We start from the raw sequence: 18,666 nt of genomic DNA on the forward strand, positions 1-18,666 counted from the left end.
TACATGTTTTGTCACTTGTCACTCATATATTAAACCTCACTCTTTTTAACAAATTTAAGATAGTAAAATAATATTTACAATTCTTAAAATTTATGCTTCAGAATTTGTTAGTTTAATATTTACTGCCTATATTTTTTTTTCAAACATTTGATATTTATAATTATCTTTTACTTTAAATTGTTTTAAAGACAAATATACAAAAAAATGTATTAATAGTGTTTAGCTTGTTTATTGTTTATTGTATACTGATTATTTATTAAATATTGTAATTTCAAGAACTACTCGTGTAGTTCACGAGCCTCAAACTAGTTTTCTTAATATAAACTAGAGGTGCACAAATCGGGTTTTTTCTAATACCCGGGTTCGGGTATGATCGGGTAGGGTATTGAGGAGAAACACGCAACCCTATGTACCCGTGTAGGGTATGATCGGGTTCGGGTATTGGAACCGGGTACAACCGGGTATTAATACCCGGTTTTGAATTTGTAATTTTTTTATACATTTTTTAATTTGTTTGAAATTTAAATTTGCTTTGTAATGTATAGAAATAATTAAACTATATTACAAAAACCAAAAATCCACTTAATTACAAATTATTTACTTAGTAATATGTATTTTACAAAACTTAAACATAAAAGTTATAAAGTAAACATAAAAATATACTATAAAAACTCATGTATTATTTCGGGTATTAGAAAATTGGTATCGGGTATCGGGTATAGGGTATGACCGGGTCCGGGTATTTACAGGTATAAATCGGGTATGGTTCCGGGTACGGGTATTAACCTCAAAATGCATACCCTATCCATACCCTACGGGTAGGGTCGGTTCCGATTTCGGATATAGAATACCCGGGTATAAAAAAAACCGATTCCGGTTCCGGTCCGGGTTTTTTGTGCACCTGTAATATAAACCAACCAAATAAACCCAAGCCCAACTCCCAAGTATGGCCTAGTTATAGTTAAAGTTACACTAGTGTCCTATTTTGGCCAAAAGCCCAATCATCTAATAGCTTGGTGTGTGAAGTACCAGTCTCTCCTTCAGGTACCAGGTAGGACTCAGGTGCCAGTAGTGTGACTGAACCAGCTGGAATCAGGAATCCCCAAATTCTAAACCCTAAGATACTCCGATCGGTAACCTTCTTCTTCTTCTTCTATATATATATATATATATATATATATATACATAATCGATGCTCATCAACTCTCTAGATTAGTTAATTAATAATCTACATTTTCATTTCCGTACTTCGATTACTGATCACAACGCTGTGTTTATATTATTATTATTATTATTATTATTATTATTATTATTGACCTCAGATAACTTACCGAATTCGTTGAGCTCGTGTTAATAATAATATGTTTTGATCTAGTTGAATGTGATGTGTTGACTTGTTGACTGTTGTGTCACATTGTTATGAAAGTATTTGTTGTTATCTAGCATAAGGTTAATAGGCGGATAATAATAATCGAAAGTCACTTGTTCATTCATAAGTTTATGTTAGTAGCGTGTGGCATGGAGTAGAATCTAGCTTTATAATCATAATGATGTTATATTGGTATTGAGCTCCGATAACTTATTTAATCTGTGTTCGTGTTTGTGTTTGATATCTACAAGTAATTACCGTTAAAATACAATTTGCTGACCACCGTCTGTGTTAAATAGTTGATGCGTTGAGCTAGGGTTTAGGAAAACGGTTGTTGATATTTAAATTCATTTCACGTCATTATCGGTGCTCGTTTTAATAATATATTTTGATCTTGTTGAATGTGATGTGATGACTTGCTGACTGTTTTCAGTTAGGCATTTAGAAGCTAGAACATATGGCTAAATACACGAATAGTTAGTTATAAACGGAGTCGCTTGTTCGTAAGCTTATGTTACTAGTGTGTGGCACGGAGTATAATTTGGCTGTATAATCACAATGATGTTATGTTAATATTGAGCTCCGAGAATTTGGGCTTGTGTTTGGTTTTAATATCTACAAGTAATTACGATTACATTCACACACATAGACACACACATCGGAAATTTTCTTAGTATCTCTTGAATGTTTGTGTATATAGTTGATGTTTTGAGCTACGGTTTAGGAATATGGTTATTGATTGTTGAATTCACTTCGCGTTACAATCGGTGCTCGTTATAATAATATGTTTTGATCTAGTTGAATGTGATGTGATGAATTGTTTACTGTTATGTCACATTGTTATGAAATTATTTGTTGTTATCTAGCATAAGGTTGAATACGTGGATAATAATAATCAAAAGTCACTTGTTCATTCATAAGTATGTTAGCATGAGGCACAGAGTAGTATCTAGCTTTATAGTTACAGTGATGTTATATTGATATTGAGCTTTGATAACTTACTGATTTGTGTTCCTGTTTGATTTGATATCTACAAGTAATATGTGTAAAATAGTTGATGTGTTGAGCTAGGGTTTAGGAATACGGTTGTTGATTGTTGAATTCGTTTCTCGTTACAGTTGGTGCTCGTTTTAATAATATGTTTTGATCTAGTTGAATGTGATGTATTGACTGTTTTCAGTTAGGCATTTAGAAGTTAGAACATATGGTTAAATTCACGGATAAGTTATAACCAGAGTCACTTGTTCGCAAGCTTATGTTAGTAGCGTGTGGCACGGAGTAGAATCTAGCTTTATGATCATAATGATGTTATATTGATATTGAGCTCCGATAACTTACTGAATTTGTGTTCGTGTTTGGTTTGATATCTACAAGTAACTAATCTACAAGTAATTACAGTTACTTTCACACACAGAGACACACACATCGGAAATTTGCTTAGTATCTCTTGGATGTCTGTCTAAAATAGTTGATGCGTTGAGCACTTGAGCTAGGGTTTAGGAAAACTGATGTTGATCATTGAATTCACTCAACGTCAAGATTGGTGCGCATTTCAAAATTTGTTTTGATCTGGTTCCATAGGCTCACTTAGAACACATAAACATTGTTTCTTATGAATTGTGCTAGTAGGAAATCTGAACTCCATTGTGTTTATCGTGGTTGGAGATATTATATGCTCTGATGGCTTGTTGACTGTTTTGTCTAGCATTTGTGTTCACTTAGGTATTGAGAACATTTAGATAAGTACATGATTAATTATATTCGAAAATCACTTGTTTGTAAGGTTATGTTAGTGTGGTACAGAGTAGAATAGATCTTTATATTGGAACTTCTCAAATCAGGTTTTGCATTGCTTGCACAAGTTGCATCAAACCAATTATATAAGGATTGTTGAATGATATAAGAATTGTTGAATGAGCATACCATTACAGCCGTAAAGATTTATCATCCGAACTTATAATATTGTTTTCCTTTTTGAAGTTAAACACGGTTAAAGACATCACAGCATGGCGACAAGACAGTTTGTTAGAAATGTGTCTCGTAGGTTCTCAAGCAGTGGTAAAGTACTAAGTGAGGAGGAAAAAGCTGCAGAAAATGTCTACATTAAGGTAATTTTAATTATAGTCTACACTGTGAAGTTGTTTTATGGTAATTTTTTTATTAAAAAAGGATGATACATATTGTTGTTTTTCCTACATAAAAAGCTTATTTCTATGTTATATTCTCTTCTCATCAACTCTACTTGATTTCTAAGTTTTGTTTTTGTTTGTTTGTTTGACGTCACCTGTCATTGGCCTATCCTTTCAAATTGGCGTGTGAGTTGTGAGTATGGATGTTTATATAAATGACATTAATGTTTTATTACTTAGTCTTTGAGATGAAAATACTTTATTGCTAGGCACATATCTATTCGCCTAGTCGCCTCATGCTTGTATACAAATTTATATCTACTTTTATTTCTATTTCAAGAAGTTTGCAAGTGATGCTTGTAGTTCTTTCTGAAGCAGTTAATTCTAACGTTAATCTCAAACGAGTTTGATAACATAGCATGAAAATGGTAGCAGTTCTTGAACATTCATAGAGCACAATGCGATATTAAATGGTAAATTAGAAACAAAAGCTATTCCTTCTAAAGTTCTAAACTTATAGGACAGATAAAAAACTAAGTAGTTACACACTATCCTTTAGAAAAAGAACTTATGGGATTGTGGAAGGTAATCTTCCAATATGTGCGTCATTTTAATATACTTGTTTGCACTTCTAAATGACTAAATCTTTCATAAATAGATGTTTGGTGTTGATTCATAACGTAACGTATCTAGTTCTGATGCTTAAATCTGCATGTTCAGTAACTCAAATTTTTAATTTTGCGTTCAATCTTAATCTTGCAGAAAACCGAACAAGAGAAATTGGCGAAGCTTGCAAACAAGGTTTCACTCGATCTGTTTCTGTTTCTTTCTTTTCCTTTTGATCTGACCCGCCCATATTTCTACGGCTATGGATCTTTTGACTTCTGTGATTGGTGTTTCAGGGCCCAAAACCCGAAGAGACGCCATCAGTGAATGCTGGTGAGGCTAAAGCTAGCGAGCCCATTGCTCCACCAAAAGGAGTATCAAGTGATGTCCACAGGAATTATGCTGTTATAGCGGGTACAGTAACCGGTCTTAGTGCTCTCGGATGGCACCTTTTGTCCAAGGACAAAAAGACCGAAGAGCTTCTAGATTGAAGATTCGTTTTCGAGTTCAAACGTTCTGGAAAAATAAGAATTACATGATCCTGTAATCCATATTTGATTGATACACACTGATGGAACATTGTTTTTGTATTATGAGAGTTGATCAATCAGACTATCAAGATCGTGATTTGCGACTTATGTTTTGTACTCGTATTGTGCTGACCTATTCGAAACGGGCCTGGTTGTTTCACCAACAGTGTTTTTAAAGATTTTTATAGTTTCAAAATTCAAACTGCATGATAAATGCGGTAAAGATTAGTAAATTCATAATTGACAGAAAAAGCTATGCACAAATAAAGTTTCGAATATTTTCATATCATGTATCGATCTTTTCAGTTCGAGAATCTGTAGAACTTATACTGGTTACTAAAGCCACTGGTTTGATCTTTTCTTGATCACTTGACTGAGCCACTGGTTCGGGTTTATGAGTATGATCAACCATGTGTGTCTTTAGCTCGACGGATGGAGACTTGACAGGTTCATCACACAACCTGGGTTCAGATTCTTCAGTGGCGGTTAAGTGTCCAAGATGCTCATCGTCTGTGATGAATTCATGTTCTATTTCTTCATTTTCATCAAGATTTTGTTGTGCAAATGGATTCAATCCAGGCCCTTGATCACCGTTTTCATCAGATGATGATTCTTGTAGCAAGGCCTGAGATGATTCAACAACCAAATCCTGTCGTTCACGAATAGTTTTCGAGACCAGCATTTTCAAAAAGTTCATTACTTGAACCGCATACATCAATGCGGTCAACGGATCCGCCATCTGCAACAAAAAAAAGGTCAACCAAATTCATACAGTTTCTTAAATTCTTTCTACATACAAAATAAAAATAATAATAGTAATAATAATAATAACAATAAAAAACAAACCTGAGTCATATTTGGGGCGAAAACCATTGCAATATTATGTGAATTCATCTTGTTAACATGCTCGAGTTGAGCAACATCAGCCATCAAATTAGTAGCCCAATCAAGCAGAGCGGTTTCTGTTGGCGGCAGAAGGCGGCAAAGTGCAGCACAATCATCCTCTGAGCGACATTGCATTACTTGCTCGGGTGAAAGTGGATCCAAAATCCCAGTTGGCAGTTCTCTGAACCATGCCTGCATTATAACAAGATTATCAAAACTTAATCACAAATTTAAAAATTAGTTAGTAATTAGTTAATCACAATATAATATGACAATTATGTACCTTAATAAGACCAGCTAAACAGTGTACATCGATACTATCCGGAACCATACCATTATTCAACTGGCTTCTCAGATGTTCTTCCTGATTATTATCTGCATTAATTCTGAATATACCTTCAGCCTGCGTATGGTCAAAAAGTCAACGGTCCGTTCATTAATGATCTAATGCGAAAAAAGGTGGATAAAGATTAGCATTTGACGTACATGTAGACCGCCTTGACTATACAAACTTTGTTGCATAAGCATGACTATAACTGGGATACTGTTTCCTCTGGAATCATGTGACAACTGCATTGATTCGGTTGAAACACCAAAAACCGTAGCACTGCAAATTAACATAAACAAATGTTAGGTAGAATTAACAAAAGTTGTAGTTGGGTCACGTTTGCGGGCCCTACCTGACACAAACCAGAAAGTTTGACACGAACCCAAACGCGACCCGAACCCAAATTTTGTTTAAGACACTTGAACATGACCTGCGTATTCATGGGTTGACCCGAAAGTTTTTTTTTATTTTTTGTTTTTTCAAATATTAATAGTTTAAATTAACAATTTTTACAACAAAATATACACATTTATATAAAATAGTTACATTTTAGTTACAATAAAATCTCATGTCATATTTATAGGTTAACCTAAACCCGACCCGAACCCGTTTATACAAAACCCAAACCCGAAAGCTTTATATTTTTTTATTTTTCACATAAAAAAATATACAAATTTATATAAAACAATTACATTGTAAGTATAAAATACCCAACCATTTTAAATAATTACACTAAGCATATTTATTTTAAATAATTACATTAAACATATTTTATTATTAAATAAATAAAGAAAACAATAAATGGGTTAAAGGGGTCAACCCACCGAGTTGACCCAAAACGACCCATTTAGCTAAACGGGTTTACGGGTTCAACCCGAACCCGTTCATATACCAAACCCAAACCCGCGAATTTCATGTTAGGCACGTTTCAATCCAGAAAATCACACCCGTATTCCGAACCATAAACATAAAAATATAAAATGCATGTACCTTGCACTAGGGGCTCTTGTGGACAATTCAGGTTCAAGCTCAACAGGCAAACCAAGAAACCCATTAAACCTATCAAATGTTACATGTGCCACGTGGCGGACATCAGTGGGCCACCCTATCTCCAGCGTGTCTTCTGCCTCAGTAGAACCCCACAAAGATTTTCTAAACAAAGCTAACAAAAGTGATAATAATGACAACTTATGTTCATTATTATTATTATTATTATTATTATTATTATTATTATTATTATTATGTAGCCCTATAAATCTCTTCTGTAGAAGATGAAGAAAAGATGAAGGTGAGTGGATGACGTCAGCCATGGCTGTAAAAAGTAAAAAACAAGAAACTGTTAATATTATTTTGAAACTGTTAAATATGAAAAGTTGGTTATTATTGGTGACGTAATCGTGATTATTGACCTTTGTTGTTTACATTATTATATTTATTAATGGAAAGTTAAAAAAAATTAACTTTATTTTGATTAATAAGTCTAAACCGAACCATGTAAATCAAACCCAAATTACGTTAGCAAACTTGTATTGTGATTTATTTAAATTTAACTTCTTGTTTGGTTAATTTCGGATAAGTTTGTGATTCACTTTCGATTTCATAGTTTCTTTAAACTAATCTAAATGCGATGAGATATTAGTGGTCGTTATTTTAATTTATAGAGTTTCATCACTTTGAATTTAGATTTCGATAATTGTTACAAGAAGAGAAAATGAGCGAAAATACATGTTTTATGTCATACTTCTCTCTTAAAAATAAAAAAAAGCGTGCTTGATATTCCTTTATTAGACAATTTCCAATGCATCTGACCGTGACTGATGTGATGGACACGGGGGGGGGGGGGGGGTGTTGCTGTCGTCAATGGGGGAAAGCGCGCGTACAAGGGCATGCATGAACAAAGTTTTTGACAAAGAAGGAGAAAAGAGAGGTCAAATCCATAAAGTAGTGGGTTAAGCTTTCAGATTATTTACATTGCACATGCTAAAGAAGTCTTAATGCTTAATGCTAAAGTAGTCATAATGTTTGTTTACATTGCACATGCTCCCATTGGTTATGTTTTCAAGTTTTTAGTCTTTCAAGTTTCTTCTAATAAGTCTTCCCATGAAATGATAATGTAGCTACTCCAATATCACAAGGGACCATTTCATTTTTCTAGGTTGATGTTATAACTTTTGTGTCTATTTTTCTACAAGGCACACATTAGTTGGTTCCTATCTAGAAGTGGTTGGTATTTGATTATTTAATTATTATTAAAACCATTTTATTTTATTTTAGTTTAGTTTAGTTGGATTTAATTTTAAAAAATAAACAAGAATAAAATTTACAAGTTATAAAGTGTGAAGTAACCACTTAATTGTACAAAATTCTCAAAAGGCTCAAGACTCGTTAGAAATTGTCTCGTTACCGAATGAGAAGAGCCATAATAAAGGTAAGTTGTGATTGATCTTTTGTTAGGAATTGATGTGTCGGTGGGTAGCGGGGTACAGGGTCTTGATTCTTGACTTGCTTACAATATTCGATAGAAACTTAACTTCATTTTGGTTAAGTAATAAATCTAAACGAACCATGTAATGTGATCACCATAATTTCCACCTAAATCAAAACCAAATTGCGTTAACAAACTCATATTGTGATTTAGTTTCATTATTAATAAGTTTGTCATTCACTTCCTGACAAATTTTTTTAAACAAACATATTTTACGTTCTTTTTTCATTTGTAGAGTTACGCCTCTCTTAATTTACGGAAAAGAAATGTTTGTCATAGTTCTTCCTCTTTCTCCTCCGATAAAGAGTGCACTACTTCTATTTCTATTTCTATTTCTATTTCTATTTTAAGATGACTCTGATGTGGGTTTGGAGACGGTGGCGGCTGGTGGTGGTACGCCGGTGGTTGTTGGTGGGAATGAATGTGAGGTTGTTGTGTTAGGGTCCACGTGGTTGAGAGACGACGGCGGTGGTCCGGTGCTCGGTGGTGGTGGTGGTGTAAGAAGAAGCCCCAGATCGGTGAAGAAGAATATTAATTTTAATATTAAGCTCTAAAATAAATAAATAACTGGATCAAGTCCCGGATCACCTGGACCCCTACACAACCAACACACCCACGTGTGAAATAGACAGGTAGAAACACACAAAGAAATAATAAGATTCAAGTTGTAAACCATTTTACACATCAACTTAAAAACATATTGTAACAAACTAACAATAATTTTGTCAAAACAAGACATAGGTGAAATCCAATCCTATGTATGTCAATGAACATATTGTTTCAACAATTTAATTTTAGTAAAAAGGGATAAAGCGTTTTACAATTCGACAATAAATGAAGATAAATCATAAATTCTAAAAGGTAAATTGGAATTTAATAATTGTAATTTTTGTAAGTTGAACAATAATAATCTCACTTAAGAATTCTTGCCAATGGTCTCACCTTTCACCATATTTTTTCTCATTGGCCATTCTTTAAAAAAACTTAACTCCATCAAGTTTCTTGGATTTTCATATTGATCCCTAAGGGCTTAATTGATCAGTATGAGGATATAAATCGATTGATGTAAACGTACTTCAAAACAGTGTTTCAAACGACGAAACAGTGCTTTCATTTGGGTGTTTAAACTTTGAATTAACAAAGATGAAATTGTTTGGAACACCGTTTCGAGATAAGTTTTACATCAGTTGACCCTTATCTTATCCTGAAATCGCTCAAAAACACAAAAACATTTTTTTGAATTTCGAAAAAAAAAACTTTAAAGGAAGTCCGAAAAGTAAAAATAGGTGATAGGTAGAACCGACAACAAAAATTTTTTAATGTGAGATTATTATTGGTTAACTGTAAAAAGATAGAGTATTAAAATCCAATTTGCGATTTAAAAAAAAGCCCAATGTATTAAGCATATATACAATTAATTAGAAGGCATTGGGTAAAGTTTAACACAGCATTCTACATAAATTTTCTATATATGTTTTACTCTAGTAGTCTAATCATTAGTAATATATAGTTAAACATGTTAAATTAACAATGCAATAATGTCAAACACAACTGCTTTTAACCACAAATACCACTTGGGTTGTTTTCATTGACATTCCTATCATACAAAATGTCCTTATTAAACAAACAAAAATCCTAGTTGGTTATACTTCTTAAATACATTAAATACAAAAGAATCCAAAAGGTATCAACATGTATTGAAGCTTATAATATTTGTACAGCAATCACACAACTAGCTTTAGTACTTAGTAGCAATATGTTAATAAAAGGACCAAGGCCAATATAGTAGAAACCAAAAGAGGGAGAGAAATGGAGTTATGTCCACAATTGTTTCGACCATGTTGGTTTCTAGGAGAACGGTGACCACCCGCGCCTGCATATACTGGAATCACAACTCCTGTGTCTCCACCATGACCACCACCATGACCACCACCAGCATGAGCAGCTACTCCTCCTCCACGTCTAACAACTGAATTCGTCATTCCATTTTTGTGCACTACAAGTGCTTCTTCCCTTGCGTCTACAAATATTATAGTTAAGATTGATATATATACGAAAAATATCATAGCACGAATTGAATGCTTTAGTTTTCGAAAAAGGAAATAACGTACCTACAGAATGGATCGATTTCTCAGGCTTTGAAGATGCATGAAGATGATCAAGGCATGACCAAAATAATATTAATAACATCAAGGTTGTGATCTTCATTTTCATCATATAATTCATGTTCCTATTTTGATACTAGATACTTGAAGAGGTAGGTCCCATCAGAGCCCAGTTGGACCCGCAAGACTAACCTTGAACAGGGACGTCTGCGCAATGACCAACTGCTCCAGCAGGACCCACCATGCTCAAAGAACCTTACGCGCAGTACGCCAGCTGTACCCGCAGGGAAAGCCTCCCAATGGTGAAGTACCCCGCCTGTTCCCGCAGCTGCGGATACAAGCCATCAGGGAAGGCTACCCGCACTAACAGCAAGGCTACACGCACAAGGTATTCGTTACTTCAGTAGTCACATGAAGGAATGAGCAAGGCGGGAACACTCCCGCCTAAATGAGCCAGCCCGTATGCTTCTGGAAGGTCTTTCGTACTATACCTACTAAGGTATGGGCGGAACAGACAGTTTGACCAGAGCAGCCCATGAACTAATCACAGGGTGACAGCTCACCGACAACAATACGAGGAGGAGCACCCTCTAGTACTGTTTGTCACTATTAGCCGCTGCCTACTCACCAACCCTTACGATGGAACGTGCGCAGCCTACAGTTGGTGGAACAGTGCGTAGCCGGCAGTAAAGGAACAGTATACAGCCGACCTTATTACTGTTGGCCGTAACCTATCCACCAACCAGCATGGCCTGTGCATAGTCCACTGTTGGTAGAACAGGAATACTATTCAGCCGGCTGTACCTGCTTGGAAACCTACCTTCGGCTATAAATACTCCAACACCTTGGAATGGTAAGGACATCATCCGATATCTCAATCTTATCTAGCAATCTCTTAATATACACTTATATTCAGAGCAATCTAGTCTGATTCTCACGCCGGAGGGTGGTCACAAGGAGGAACCCCCCCTTCTCAGTGACGAGCTTACGGTGTCTGTTTTGCAGGTCTCTAGAAGAACAACCTTCTCAGCTGGACCTCATCCCCGTGGGAAACATTACTTAACCCCCAGATTATCTATAATCTGTCCAGGGTTCACTTAGTGTTTCTTCATTGGCGCCATCCGTGCATAAAAGCTAGAACTAATTTAGTTTTTCAAAATTTCTGAAGAAATGGTTAACGTTACTCCGGTCCCAAGGTCAGTAACCGACCAAGAAACCCCGGTAACTACAACCCCATCAACGGGGGGGAACACCGGCGGTTATACAAATCTTACGAACACTACCCCGACTACCCAAGCCGGGGCAAGTGCAGTAAATATTCCACTGGGGTTCACTGATGCCCAGTTGGAAAGACGAACAAGGGTCCCTCGCCAAACACTAGATCAAGTGAAGGCGTGGGCCGAAGCACGTCAAAGAGAGTTCCAAGCTGAATTGGATGAACGCTTGCGTTCAGTTCAACAGGCTGACGAATTCGGCAGTACTCGCCAACACCTCAATATGAACAGTGAGTGCGAGTACTCAGACGACGAGAGGGAGGAATCCGATACCGACGCAAACCCTCGCCATAAGGCGAAAGGGAAGCGTAAGGAAACGGACTTCCAACCAAAAAGGAATTTTGGGGAAGCTTTTAAACTAACAAATGCGGAGAGAAACCCGCGTGACTTCTCCAAAACCTTTAGACCAACTGCTACAAATGCAGGAAAGTCAAAATTCGCAAGGGAAATTGCGGAAGCAATCGCCCCGAGAAGTTCCAAACAAATGTCAAACATTGGCACTTACGATGGTCTATCCGACCCAGACGACCATTTGAACAGGTTCATTGCGGGGGCTACCGTCAGCAACTGGACGGAACCCACGTGGTGTTACATGTTCCAGATGACTCTGGTCGGAGCGGCCAGGGCATGGTTCGATCGTTTACCGGTCCACCACATATATGACTGGGCGGACTTTCAGAATAAGTTCAGCCAGCACTTCAGCCAACAGAGGAAATACACTGAAGAACAGTGGACGATCCTCAACTGCGTTAGAGAGGAGGATGAATCTTTACTAGACTTCATCACCCGCTTCAACTCCAAAAAGCTAAGTCTCGGCAACATAAGTGAAGATCTGGTTCGCGCCGCTTTCATCCAAGGCGCCGAATACCCAGAGCTTATCCGCACATTGACGGGTAAGGATGGCATGCCATCAACATGGGATGCCATCATGACGGCGGCAAAGCGCTTTGCGGAGACGGAAAAGCAACTGGGAAGGGATCTTCCCCAGAGTACACACCTCTACACGCAGAGGACAAGAGAGAACAATGTTCGGATCGCCCGGCAAAACAAAAAGAGGAAGCTAGGTATCTGGCAGTCAAGGGTAAACTTTGACACCTCATCCAGCTCTCACCCTCTTGTTGGCGGAAGAAATCACACACACCCTTCAAGCCAAAAGCACCGGTGGACGCCACTCACTAAAAGCGTCACGGAGATATTTGCTACTGAAAAGCTACCATGGCCAAAAGCTCCAATGATCCGGCAAAGACCTAATGCGGATCAGAGCAAATCCTGTGACTTCCACAGGACAAAAGGTCATGGTACGGAAGAGTGTACATCCTTGAAGGATATTGTTGAAGCATTCGTCAAGGATGGAAGACTGGCACACCTGGTGGCATCAATCAAGAAGGGAGGACGGAACGACAACCGGTACCGAGGCAACGGACGAAAGCCCGTTGACATCAGCATCAACATGGTTCATGGTAATATTAGAGGAAGAAAAAGGCGAACGATAGAACCATGTGCGTGGAAGGAAGCTGAGGTGCGCTTCCCACGAGTGCCAGGAGGACCCAGCAAAGAAGGCTCTATCATCATCAAAAGCCAGCTGGGGCACTACATCACCTCCCGCACTCTTGCTGACAACGGCGCCTCGTCAACGGTGATGTACAGGCAGTTCTTCGACAAGCTAGATGACGAAGACAAGGAGCGCATGGAAACGATCTGCGCATCGATGGAAGGGTTTGATGGCAGCACAAACACCCCCTGGGCATCCTATCTTTCCCCGTCACTCTTACGGATGGGAAACACTCCCGCACAGAAGATGTGGACTTTGTCGTGATGAGGAAGCCACACCACACATACGACATTCTCTTCGGGAGAGACGGGATGGCAAGATTCAACGCCGTGGTATCCTCAGTCCACGGCATGATGGGATGGCCAACAGCTGAGGGTGTAGCGATGATCACCGGCATTCCCCAGGTATGCATCGCATCTGTCTCATCTAAACCCAAACCAAAGATGGCTAAACCAACCATCACCGAACCAGAAAGATGGGCCTTCAACGGCAAGTACCCGGACCAGGCCGTCACCATTGGCCCAACAATTGTTGATCCCACACGCACCTTACTTAAGCGCTTATTACAGAGGAACGCCGACATCTTCGCGTGGACACCAGCTGACATGACTGGTGTACCCCGGAGTAAGGCAGAGCATAAGCTCAAATGCGATCCGGCTGTCACGCCGATCGTACAAAAGCGCAGAGTAATGGGGCCAGAACAAACTAACGCGTGTAGAACCCAAGTCAAGGAACTCCTTGACGCAGGCATCGTACGCGTTAGTAGATATCAAACTTGGGTTGCAAATCCCGTTATGGTACCGAAGAATGACAAACAATGGCGCATGTGCATAAATTTCAAGGATTTGAACAAAGCATGCCCCAAAGATTGTTATCCGTTACCTGAAATTGATCTTAAGGTGGATTCGTTGGCACCATTCCGCCTTAAATGCTTCCTGGACGCGTATAAGGGGTACCATCAAATCCACATGGCCGTTGATGATCAGGACAAAACCGCTTTTCGGACGCCCGATGGCACATTTTGTTATCAAATGATGCCATTCGGACTTAAGAATGCCGGGTCCACATACCAACGCCTGATGGACAAAGAGTTTCATTCCCAAATTGGGAGGAACTTGGAAGTCTACATGGATGACTTGGTCATCAAAAGCCCTGACCCAGAAGCGATGTTGAAAGACATCGAAGAAACTTTCAACACGCTCAGGAAGATAAACATGAAGCTCAACCCGAGCAAGTGTGCCTTTGGAATGGAAGAAGGGAAGTTCTTGGGGGTCATCGTCACTAAAGATGGTTTCAGAGCGAACCCTGAAAAGGTCGAAGCCATTATCAAAATGGAATCACCTACTACCATCAAACAGGCTCAGACACTGAATGGACGACTAGTGGCACTTAATCGCTTTTTGGCAAACCACGCGGATAAGTCGTTTCCATTCGTGTCAACATTGAGAAACTGTTTAAAGAAAACGCACATCCGCTGGACACCAGAAGCGAAAGCAGCTTTTCAGGAGATTCGGTCACGCTTGATCGAACTCCCAACGCTGACAGCACCAAAAGCGGGAGAGGAATTAATCCTATACCTTTCCGCAACTGATAGAGCAACCGGGGCAGTCCTGCTAGTAGAACGAAAAGGCATCCAGATGCCAATCTACTATGTTAGCCGTGTCCTAACAGACGTAGAAACCCGGTACTCTACCCTAGAAAAATTAGTCTTAGCACTGATACACGCTTCACGCAGGCTAAGACGATATTTCCAGGGTCACCCAATCACCATTCTCTCCAACTTCAAACTTGCAAACGTTCTAGGCAAACCCGAGTTATCGGGACGCCTAGCCAAATGGGCAATTGAGTTGGGGGAATACGCAATAAAGTATAAGCCAAGACCAGCCATAAAAGGCCAGGTTCTGGCCGACTTTATTGCAGAAGTGCCCGCATCGCGGGAAAAAGAGTGCCAGGAAGAGGCTCAACCCTCTCCAGCACAAGACATCAATGATGTCTGGCGACTCTACACTGATGGAGCAGCCAGTAACGAGGGTTCAGGCGCAGGGCTAAAGCTAACCAACCCAGCAGGCCAAGAATACACTTACGCTATTCGACTGGATTTTCCAAGTACGAATAACGAAGCCGAATATGAGGCATTCTTGGCTGGGCTGAGAATTGCGCGTAAGATGGGGGTGAAAAACTTGGAAGCCCACGTGGATTCCATGTTGGTAGCCAATCAAATCAACGGGACGTACACGGCCGTGAACGACACAATGGCCCTGTACCTCGCACAAGCAAAATCCCTTATGCGCGATTTCAATGACTGCAAAGTCATACACGTCAAGCGAAGTGAAAACAAATCTGCGGATGCGTTAAGCAAGCTTGCATCATTAGCCTTCACCCACTTGGGAAAGGATATCCGCATTGAACTCCTCGAGACACCCTCGGTCCCGCACAAGGAAATTTGTGTCATCCAAACAGGCACGGAAACGTGGATGACACCAATAATAAAATACCTTGCGGCAGGTACACTACCGGAGTCGAAAACACAGGCAAGAAAACTACGCTGTAAAGCACTGAATTATCAACTCATCGATGACATCCTTTACAGACGTAACTGTTGGGTTTTATACAAGTTTATCAAAGTTTCAAGTTAACCACTTTAGCATGAAAAACGCAACGGAAGCTTAGTTTTAGAACTTGTTTAATGAACATACCATTATGTAAAACTAAAACCCGAAATACAAGGATCAATATTACAAGAACTAAATGCTAACATAATGTAAAATGTACCTCTTCTACCTTTAGAAGAAGATGTAGGTGAATGAAGAAGATGATGACTCCAAATGGCAAGGTTGCAAGGTAGGAACCCTCAAGCTAGTATACCCCAAGCTCTTCTACCTTTAGAAGAAGATGTAGGTGAATGAAGAAGATGATGACTCCAAATGGCAAGGTTGCAAGGTAGGAACCCTCAAGCTAGTATACCCCAAGCTTTGTAGCAACAACACCAATTAATTGCTAGGATTTGAACACTATACAAGCTCACAAAAACACCCAATTTTCTGCCCAAATGGCCGTGAGTTTTAGAGAGAAAGAGAGAGTGTTTATGAATTCATTCTACACTTGAAAAATTCAAAAGACAAGACCCGAATGCATGTGTTGTGAATGGAGGTAGATAAAGTGGTCATCACAAGAAGACAAAGCCTAGGATTGGACCAAACTCTCCACCCACATGGGGTGGACGGTTATTTTTTTTTTTTTTTTTTTTATTTTTTTGTTTTGTTTTAACCATTTAAAACATCTCCATTCATTTTATAAAACTCATTTTTTTATAAAATGTACATACATTTATATAATTATTTAACTAATTAAATAATTAATTTATATAAACAAATTATCCAGATAATTTATTTAAATCCTCAAGTGTGTTTGTTTAGAAAACCAATTTCCAAACACGTAGTGTTCGGTATTCGTTTAAATGATCAAATCATTAAAAGAATACATTTGGTGTTGTCTTGCTTGTTATTGGGTATGACCCGACTTGGATCAAACACAGTTAGCCACATTAGTATAATTATGTGTCTCGGGCATACGTAATTCCAACAATCTCCCACTTGCACGAGATACATAGAAAATTAATGCAAGTGGTGAATACCGCCTAACAACAGTTCACCACCCCTAATGTGTTTGACGAAGTGCCATTCAATAACATCATCCCTTCAAGTCCCTTACTTGATATGATTTAGGTGAATCTATCATTATATCCATTTGTTACTAGATGTCATGTTGGATCTAAGAGACATAGGCGATCATTCTCTTTACAATTCAACTTTATCAGGCCTTAGACATCTAAACTCTCAACACATAAGAGGAACAAATTCCATCTTGACTGTATACGCCTCTCACTATCACTTTATACTCCACCCGAGCTCATCCTTATGTACCATCTTTTACGAATAGCGAAGGGGAGAGTCAAAGTGTAATACTTGGTGAAAATCAAGACCCAGTATACATCTCAGGTCTAAGGATAATATGAAATTCTCCTTTACTCAAAATTACTAATGATCAGGTCCATCGACTCCATGTAGTAATATTGAGAGCGGGTCAGTCCAATATTTGTATCCCACAAATATCTATGAACCTTGGCAGCAAACCTATGCTCCATATTCATTCCTTATGAATATCCACCAATTCTAGTTCATAATAGTCTTGCTTCATATTTGTTCCCACAAATGTGATCGACTACGGACTTTTAGAATAAGATAACTTATTCATGGATTAAACATGCAAAATTAGAATTTAACTCAAGATTCCATAATCATATAAAAGAGTTAAATTACAAAAGTCTTTTAAACGTAAATACAAAATAGATCAAATCCAATTACTAGAATATCGAAGTCCTAAGCCACTCGCATGACGCTCATGTTTCGGTCTTTCTAGGAGCTTCGTGAATGGATCCGCAAGATTTTGATCAGTTCCAACTTTGCGAATACATATCTTTCCTTTTTCAACTTCATCCCTTATGTAGTTGAATCTCCGCTCTATGTGCCTTGTCTTTTGGTGCGAACGAGGTTCCTTGATTTGAGCAATCGCACCCTCGTTGTCACAAAAGATTTCTAGGGGGTCTTGAATGGTAGAGACCACCCCTAGATCAGTAATGAATTTCTTCAACCATGCAGCTTCCTGAGCTGCCAATGAAGCGGCGATGTATTCTGATTCTGTAGTGGATAATGCTACCACTTCCTGTTTTGAGCTCTTCCAAGAGACAGCTCCTCCATTAAGAGTGAACACATACCCAGATTGTGATCGAGAATCATCTCGATCAGTTTGAAAGCTCGCATCCGTGTAACCTTTTATAGCGAGTTCCTCCTCACCAGATCCATATATCAGAAACATATCCTTAGTTCTCCTAAGGTATTTCAATATGTTCTTAACTGCCATCCAATGACTGTTTCCTGGATTCTGTTGGTATCTGCTTGTCATGCTCAAAGCGCATGACACATCTGGTCTAGTACATATCATCGCATACATGATGGATCCTATAGCAGAAGCATATGGGATTTGTTTCATTATCTCTTGCTCACCCTTTGAGCTTGGACATTGAGCTGAACTCAATATAGTCCCTCTTTGAATAGGTACCAAACCTTTCTTGGAGTTTTCCATCTTGAACCTTTTCAAGATTTTATCAATGTATGTACTTTGGTTCAAACCTATCAAGCGCCTTGACCTATCCCTATAGATCTTTATTCCCAAAATATAGGCAGCTTCACCAAGATCCTTGATGGAAAATCTACTTCCAAGCCAAGCCTTAACGCTTTCCATGGTTGGAACGTCATTTCCAAATAGTAGAATGTCATCGACATACAATACTAAGAAGGTTATTATACTCCCACTAGCTTTCTTATACACACAAGCCTCATCAGC

The 18,666-nt window shown here is 38.5% G+C and overlaps 2 protein-coding genes across 3 annotated transcripts; one reads left to right on the plus strand and one right to left on the minus strand.

Annotated features, from left to right (window-relative positions):
• The first annotated feature begins 1,058 nt into the window (after positions 1-1,058).
• LOC143549437 (uncharacterized protein At2g27730, mitochondrial-like) lies at positions 1,059-4,815 on the plus strand. Of its 2 annotated transcripts, none has more exons than XM_077040334.1 (4): positions 1,059-1,133; positions 3,350-3,477; positions 4,261-4,299; positions 4,401-4,815. In XM_077040334.1, the coding sequence occupies exons 2-4, from the start codon at positions 3,376-3,378 to the stop codon at positions 4,593-4,595; spliced, it is 336 nt and encodes a 111-aa protein (XP_076896449.1). In that variant the 5' UTR covers positions 1,059-1,133; positions 3,350-3,375; the 3' UTR covers positions 4,596-4,815. The 2 variants fall into 2 exon arrangements, with proteins under 2 accessions (XP_076896449.1, XP_076896450.1); XM_077040335.1 differs by lacking the exon at positions 1,059-1,133 and adding an exon at positions 1,605-1,628.
• Positions 4,816-4,920: 105 nt separating this feature from the next.
• Positions 4,921-7,157, minus strand: LOC143549449 (rho GTPase-activating protein 5-like). The gene is made up of 5 exons (XM_077040346.1): positions 6,838-7,157; positions 6,006-6,126; positions 5,803-5,922; positions 5,481-5,711; positions 4,921-5,373 (listed from the first exon to the last, which is right to left on the minus strand). The coding sequence occupies exons 1-5, from the start codon at positions 7,155-7,157 to the stop codon at positions 4,921-4,923; spliced, it is 1,245 nt and encodes a 414-aa protein (XP_076896461.1).
• Between the last annotated feature and the right edge of the window lie 11,509 nt (positions 7,158-18,666).

This window comes from Bidens hawaiensis, unplaced genomic scaffold, assembly GCF_021521415.1.
Source record: "Bidens hawaiensis isolate Kalapana, Puna unplaced genomic scaffold, B.hawaiensis_p1.1 tig00015564_1, whole genome shotgun sequence".
NCBI lineage: Eukaryota > Viridiplantae > Streptophyta > Magnoliopsida > Asterales > Asteraceae > Bidens > Bidens hawaiensis.

What these genes read in the sequence shown, in the direction of transcription:
- LOC143549437 (XM_077040334.1), top strand. Translation starts at nt 3,376, where the DNA reads ATGGCGACAAGACAGTTTGTTAGAAATGTGTCTCGTAGGTTCTCAAGC. An exon ending in CAGAAAATGTCTACATTAAG is followed by an intron (nt 3,478 to 4,260) that starts GTAATTTTAATT and finishes TTAATCTTGCAG; the next exon opens with AAAACCGAACAAGAGAAATT. An exon ending in TGGCGAAGCTTGCAAACAAG is followed by an intron (nt 4,300 to 4,400) that starts GTTTCACTCGAT and finishes TTGGTGTTTCAG; the next exon opens with GGCCCAAAACCCGAAGAGAC.
- LOC143549449 (XM_077040346.1), bottom strand. Translation starts at nt 7,157, where the DNA reads ATGGCTGACGTCATCCACTCACCTTCATCTTTTCTTCATCTTCTACAG. An exon ending in ACAAGAGCCCCTAGTGCAAG is followed by an intron (nt 6,127 to 6,837) that starts GTACATGCATTT and finishes GTTAATTTGCAG; the next exon opens with TGCTACGGTTTTTGGTGTTT. An exon ending in TCGCCCCAAATATGACTCAG is followed by an intron (nt 5,374 to 5,480) that starts GTTTGTTTTTTA and finishes TTTTTGTTGCAG; the next exon opens with ATGGCGGATCCGTTGACCGC.